General features: G+C 40.3%; 1 protein-coding gene across 1 annotated transcript in view; it reads left to right on the plus strand.

The window, feature by feature from the left end:
• The window catches only part of AFAP1L1 (actin filament associated protein 1 like 1), a 65,737-nt gene extending 60,458 nt beyond the window's left edge, over positions 1 to 5,279 (plus strand). The window contains exons 18-19 of the mRNA XM_063086937.1: positions 1,424 to 1,552; positions 4,933 to 5,279. Coding sequence (XP_062943007.1) covers positions 1,424 to 1,552; positions 4,933 to 4,956 — 153 coding nt within the window. The 3' untranslated portion in view covers positions 4,957 to 5,279. The remainder of the gene's footprint in view (positions 1 to 1,423; positions 1,553 to 4,932) is intronic.
• The last annotated feature ends 2,442 nt before the right edge of the window (positions 5,280 to 7,721 follow it).

Genomic DNA, 7,721 nt, shown 5'->3' on the forward strand with positions numbered 1-7,721 from the left:
AAATGTCTCCAGAAACTGCCAGATGTTTCCTCAGAGGGCAAAATCATCCCTACTTAGGAACCACTGGTCTAAATTACCAATAGTCCCATCTATTATACTTCCTCATAGCATCTAATGATAATTTGTGCGTGTGTGTGTGTATATTTGTGTCCTTACTTGCCTAACTGTGTCTCCCCCACTAGATTGTATTTTTATTAAAATTGAACTATGTCTATTTTGTTTATCATCATAATCCTAACCGTTACAAAGTCTGAATAATTGTAGGTACAATAAATGTTTGTTGGAAGAATAAATGTTTTTGCCTGTTTTCAGACAAGGAAATTGAGGGTACTGGCCAGATAGCTCAGTAGGTTAGAGTGCAGCTTTATGAGACCAAGACCATGGGTTTGGATCCCTGTACTGGCCAGTCACCAAAAATAAAATAGACACAGAAATTGAAACTCAAAGAGATGAAATAGCTCAACTGATAAGTATGAGTTGTCATTGGGAGCTGTATTATTGTTGTCCCTAGTCAGACTGCCTGGTCAGAGCACACCCCATGACTCTGAAGCCAGTTCTGTGTCTTACACCCCTACACTTCCTCTCCATGGGACATTTCGAACCTCATTTACAGATGAAGAACAGAGGGCCAGGGGCAAAACAACTCCCAGAGTCACAGAGGGCTGGTGGAGGAGTTAGAACTGGTTCATTCGTCCCAGCTGCTTCCTCCCACCACATGCCCTGATGTTCCTATTCCAGAGTGCTTTTCCCTCCACTTTTGATGCTTATGATGCCCTTTGGAAATGAAGAAGTCTTCTCTAAATTCCTAGCAGGCTTAGCTGTTAAGATGTCATGCTCAAGGTAAGGTACTACTATCTGGAAAAATTAAAGGGTGAAGGTAATGTAGAAAATGAGAAGGAATACAGGAGAGAGGTTAAGAGTAGAGCTGTGAAGTTTGAATCCTGGCTGTCTCACTTACCAGACTTGTGACCTTGCACAACAACTTGACCTTCCCAGTTTCCTCATCTGTAAAATGGGATGGATTATAACAGTACCTACTTCATAGGTTCTTGAAAAGCTAAATGAGCTAATCCATGCAATGTCTGGTGCATAGTGAGGATCCAGTAATTTAAATCATCACTATCTTTATCCCAAGGCCCTCAGTACCTTCTTCCCCTCCCCCTGTTCAATGCTGGCATGTCTGCCTAGTGCCTGATATTTTAACCATCTTTTTTTTTCTTTTTTTTTTTTTTTTTGGTGGCTAGCCTGTATAGGGTTCTGAACCTGTGACCTTGGTATTATAAGGCTGCACTCTAACCAACTGAGCTAATCAGCCAGTGGGCATACCTGCTATTTTAAAGTGCATTAGTCCTTTTGAGGGCAAGCTGGGTGCAGGTAGCCAGCACTAGACCTCATTCATTTAACTACTTTTTGTCACCAACAGGAAACTACAAATAAACCCCAGAACAACGTCTCAGAGCAATCTCTCCCTGTCAACTGTGTTTCTGAGCTGAGGAAGAGGAGCCCATCCATTGTAACCTCCAACCAAGGAAGGGTGCTACAGAAAGCCAAGGTACAGCAAGAGTTCAGATCAAAAGTCAGCAATCTGGTAGCCCCCTTTTTATGAAATCTCACCAAAAATCAAAAAAATCAGCTAGTGAGAAAGGCAGAGAATTGCCAATACATCCATGCAGTAAAATTCATAAACTTTCCTCAGATGGGATAATCCTCAGATCTCATTCAGAACCTCTTTGTTAATACATAGCTCTAACAAGCTCAGTCATCTAGTTTCTGAGCTCACAATGTGTTTTGAGCAGGAAAGGTCCCATTTCTTAGGTAAGGAAACTGAAGATGGACTTGCCCAGGGTTATGCAAGACATAATTTCAGGAGGAGGGATGCAAACCCACTTCTTCCAATTCTAAGTCCAGGGCTTACTCCATGATGCTGGTCCACAGTCCCATCTGTGTAACTCTTGCAGTCAGCTGTGTTTCAGGACTTTTTGGATTTTAGAAAGGTAATATGGTGCATTTACTATATACAATTAAAAACCCCAGGTTCTCAGGTGGTTCCTCATAAGCAAACATGTTAATTCTACAGCAAGACATGAATATTCATACCATGTGGAGTAAATAAAGACTATAAACAACCTCACATTAGGTCAGTTCAGGTGTTGCCACCAAATGAGTTTGTGCCAAAATACTTGAGAAATATTTTGGTTTCAGAGCTTTCTAGACTTCAGAATTGCACATAAGAAAGTGTGGACCTGAAAAACAAATGCCTAGTACATCAGAGATGCTCAGTAAGCCTTTGCTGAAGTAGACACTGACACCTGTCTGGCAGCAGCACAGAATGTCTTAAAAGCCTGGCCAGTTAGATCACTTGGGAAAGCTTGGTGCTGATAACACCAAGGTCAAGGGTTCAGATCCCTAGTAATGGCCAGACATTTAAAGAAGGCACAAAAACTCAACTTTAAAAAAAAAATGTATGAAGAATTGGTGGGATATGAAACTGGAAGGATAACTTGATATAGAAGGACACGAATTCCAAGCCAAGAAATGTGGAGACCAATGAGTTTTCAAAGAGCAATCTCTTTTTTAAGAGGAAAACATAAAATTAATCTTTATTAATATAAAATAAAAGGGGAGAGTAGTGGTTATGAGGGGCTGAGGGGTGGGGAAAATAGGGAGATGATGGTCAAAGGGTACAAACATTTGGTTATGAATAAGTTGTGGGGCTCTAATGTACACTATAGTGACTACAATTAACAATACTGTATTGTATACTTGAAATATGCTAAGAGAGTAGATCTTAAATGTTCTCACCACAAAAACTAAAATGGTGACTAGGTAAGGTGACAGATGTATTAACTAACTTGACTGTGATAATCATTTCACAATATATACTTATACAAAATCAAAAATAAATAAAAGTTAAAAGTTAGAAAAATAAAAGGGACAACATCCTGTTTAGAGTAGTGGAAAAATTACAATCATTCAAGAAACACATATTGAGCACCTGCTCAATGTCGGGCACTTTGCTAGACACTTTCAACATGTTCTTTCATTTCATCTTTGCAATATCCAAGCAAAGCCAGCATTCTTAGCCCCATTGCACAGCTGAGGAGACTGAGGTTTAACTGGTAGATAAAGCAGTGAACAAGACAGACAAGGTCCCAACTCTCAAGGAGCTTACAAGCTAGTGAAAGGAGGTAATACATAAGTGGCCAGTTAATGTAAAAAGATAATTCCAAAAAGTGATACATCTACAAAAAATATATAACAAGAAGAACTAGAGACAGGGTTGGAGCTATAGATAAAAGTGATGAGAGAAAGCCTCTCCAAGCAGTGACTCAAATGACAGGAAGGAACAGCACAAGATCTACAGCAGAAGCATTCCAGGAAGAGGGTACAGCAAGTACAAAAGCTCTCAAGAGTATCTGGCAGCCATGAAGAGCCAGAGAGGCTGGAGCATAGAGAGAATGGAGCACAGAGAGTAAGAGGAACAGGTGAATGAGTTGAAGGGGAGAAGTAGGCAGCACCTCATCATCTCATAGCCTGAAGTTGTGTATCATATCAGTATACATTTAAGGACAGCTATTTATTACCTTCATGTCAACAGTGCTTTGGGATTGCTTGCCAATTTTGTATATGATCATACTAGCATGAACTTTTAAAATGCACGACTCTATATCTAGCCTGGATCTGCATCCTCAGGTTGGAATTGACTCTCAGAGCCTGAGAGGGAAGAGGCATTATTCTTTCCTACAGTTACTCAGTCATTTAATAAATATTTGTTGAGGACCTATTATATACCAGTCTTGTTCTAGGTTCTGGTTACATAGCAAGGAACCAAAAAAAGTTCCTGTCCTCATGGAGCTAGAAAGACAAGACTTTAAATACACACATAAATATAGAGTATGATGCTAGATGGTAATAAGTACTTCAAAGAAAAATAAAGCAGGAAAGGGCAGAGAGGGTAATGGGGCAGGATGTGGCTCTTTTAATCACAGTGACAGCAAAGACCCTTTTGAGGAGGTGACACATAAGAAGAGACCAGAAGGGAGTGTGAGGGAGTGAGCCATGTGGGGGTCTGAAGGAAGGATGATCCAGGCAGAGAAAAGCAGGTGCCAAGTCCCTGAAGTGGGAAAAAGGTTGACATATCTGAAGAATATCAAGAAGAACCAAGTGATTCCAGAGAAGGGAACAAAGGATGAGCATTGGGAGATGAGATCAGAGAAGCAACCAGCTAGAAGCCAGATCATCTAGAACAGCAGTCAGCAAATTATTTCTGTAAGGGTTAGATAGTAAATATTTTCAGCTTTGCGGACCTTATCATCTGTTTCACAACCACTCAACTCTGCCTTTTTAGCACAAAAGTAACAATAGACAATATGTAAATGAATGATGCACTTGGCTGTGTCCCAATAAAACTTTATTTATGGGAACGGTAATTTGAATTTCACAGAATTTTCATATCATAAAATAATCTTCTGATTTTTTATAAAACATTTTTTTCAAACATTTAAAAATGTGAAAACCATTCTTAGCTAACAGGTTATGCAAAAACAGGCAATAGGCCAGATTTGGCCCATGGGCTGTAGTTTGCCAGTCCTTTATCTAAAGCCTTGCAGGCCATTGGAGGAACTATGCATTTTGTTCTAACATAATGAAAAATGATTGGAAAGTTTGAGGAAGGAATTTTGGGGTATGAATTAGGTTTTTAAAAGACCATTCTGGCTGCTATGTTCAGAGTGGATGAGGGGACAAGAGAGAACAGCATGGAGAAGTGACTTAATCAGGGTTGCAGGAAGAAAGAGAGTGGGACCAAGACCTGAGGCCCTCTAGGCTGGCTAGCAGAGATTTTTATATAATGAGGTGTAGTGAATGTTTTTATCCTACGAGTCACACAAGAACATTCAACAGACTGATTTGTCTTGTCTCTCTGTACTTCAGGAATGGGAAATGAAGAAGACCTAGGAAGAGGATGAGGATTTCATTCCAAAGGAAATATCAGCTTCTCCATCTAAAGCGGAAATGCTTTTTCCACAAGGAGATGCCAGGAGAAGACTGGAAGTAGCCCCCACTCTCCGGGGCACCCAAAAGACCAGCCTTTATTGTCTGCATGATTTTAAGGGATAAGGGGAGGGAAAAAGTAGAAGGGAAGAGGAAAATGAAAGGCATCCATATGACTTTCCAAAGGGTGGAAATGGGAGTGGAGGGAGACAGAACTCTGCACAATTGTAAAGATTTTGTTAGATATCTTTGCCTTCTCTTCAAGAAGAAATGAAAGCACATGTGAATAAGCCATTCCATCACATCTCAGCATCTCAATCCCAGTCCTTGAGGCAAAGGCAGTGCTGAGGCATCAGTGGTGCAGTGTAAAGAGATGACACTTGATCATCTGATCACACTTGTGCCAACTGGATTCATTTTGAGCATTATTGATAACCTCTGGGCAAGGCACATAGGCTGAAAAATCAGTAACATTATCCCTGCCTGTTAAAGGTGAACAAAAACTATAGACAACATCCAAATTCTACAGTCATTCTCATCTGCTTTAGAGCTAGGCAGAGTGCACCTACTGGAATCTTTCAGATTTGAGTTTTAAAATCAAGATCTGCATATGCAGAAAGCAAACAGCAGTTGAGCAACTGACATATTTTAAGCTTGCAGTTATAATCAGTGACAGCAGCATGAAGTTTTAATGTACACAGAATGTTGCAGGCATTGTAGGGTGCGGTCATTTGCTTCAGTCAAGTCCTTTACCTATTTCATATGACACTAAGGCTCCTGAGGCTATGGTTAGAAATCCAGGAGACACTAAGTCTATACTAATGAAGTCCTCATCTTGCACTCAGAGGCCCCCTAGTCTGCCCTTCCATATCTGCTATAAATAGAACTATCAGGGAAAACCAAGAGGATGGTGGCTCTTTTCTGCCACACAGGTGCTAAGCCTTTTACAAACACTTGATACTTTTATATGGGAGCAAGGACCTCAAGTCCTGCGCAGTGTCCTTACTGTGCCACTCATTAATGTCTCAACACTGTAGGCGCTTTATGGGTCTTTCTAGGTTAGCTCAAGGGGAAAGTAGGGAAATCCCAGAATAACTTCTGGACACTTTGCTAGAAGCAATACATATTTTACCCCAACGTTTTGCATACTGTAGCCTCATACAAACATTACTACCCTGAGGTAGCTGAAAACCAGAGTAGGAAAAATAACCTGACCAAAATCACCCAGCTAATCAGCAACAGAGCACAGGACTTAAGAGTTATGAGCCTGGATTCAGATAAGGCTGGGTTTGAGCCCTTCCTTTGCCACTGACCAGTGGGATGACCTGGGAAAGTCGCCTGACCTCTCTGATTTTTGCTTTCCTCATCTTTGAAAACAGGATTAACTGTACTTTCCTTTCAAGACTATTAGGGAAATTTAATGAGATAATACATGGTAAACATCTTACATAGTGTCCAACAAATAGGAAATACTCAGTCGCTAGTGGTTATCTTATTGTTAGCTGGATAAGAAACGTCAGACTCAAAAGCCTATGTTCTTTCTACTAAGGAAGAAATGATTTCAACATGGTTAATCACAACCACCAAAAGCTAAAAGGAAGCCAATTAATAACTGACAATTTTCACCCAAATTCTACCTCAGTGTCTTCAGTAACAAAGGAACTCACATACTCTGGATTGTCAATGTTCTTTTTTTAAAATGTGGATCTTGGAATGACACCCAGCACACCATTATGTCCTCAGTGTCTGTCACATTCTTCCTTATGTAGTTATTTTGTGGTTAAGTGTCTTTTCTCACAGATAGATCTTAGACTCTTTGAGAGGAGCAACCCTAGGTAATTAATAATTCAGTTATTGAACACTCACTACATGTCAGGCACCGTGTTAGCTATGGCCAGTCTCACAGCACGCAACCTGTGCAGTCACACAGAACCCCACAGTTAGGAGGGCCCTGTGCTTGGCGTAATACTCTACTGTTGCCTTCTTAATAATTTTTGAACAATGGGTTCTGCATTTTCCTTTTGCTCTTTAAATTATATAGCCAGTCCTGATGCTAATTAATCACTTTTCCAGGCACTATCCTTTTAGTCTTCACTAAAAACCTGTGAGATAGATTATGTTATCCCAGTGAACTTTATAAGTGAACTTTTATTTCAAAGTTCAGGAAGTGGAACCCCAGAGAGGTTAGGTAATTTGCCCAAGCTCACACAGGGATTGGTGGAGCCATAACTTGGAATATAAGTCTTCCTCAATTCCAAAGCTGTATTTCATCTATGCGTACCCCTCCCCGTGCACCACAGCATTCAGAAGCGCATTAGCACTTAATAAATAGATGAATGGATGGATGGATATAGCACACTTGGTTTAAGTTGAGCAGCTAAGAGAAATGTAACCAAAAAAGGCCAAAGCACGGATGCCCATTCTTGTTCTTGCTGTTAAAATGCCTTGTTTGGTTGTTTTTTCAAAGTGCAGTGCAGGCCACAAGTCTGAAGGAACTTGAAACTCCATCTTTGCACTGCTAAGTGTTTGGTCTGTCAGAATTCTAGTGCCACTGGATCCTCAGTGGGAACCTTGCACAGGTTCACTAACCTCTCTGAGCTTCAATTTTCTCATGTAAAAAGGGGGTTTGTAATCCCTCCCTAAAAAATATGCTCTTTTCATAAGGCCAAAAGAAAACATTAAGTGTTGGTTATAATATATTTAAGCTGAACCTTGGATGGAGTATAAAG

The sequence above is a fragment of the Cynocephalus volans genome, chromosome 2 (genome assembly GCF_027409185.1).
Source record: "Cynocephalus volans isolate mCynVol1 chromosome 2, mCynVol1.pri, whole genome shotgun sequence".
Lineage (NCBI taxonomy): Eukaryota > Metazoa > Chordata > Mammalia > Dermoptera > Cynocephalidae > Cynocephalus > Cynocephalus volans.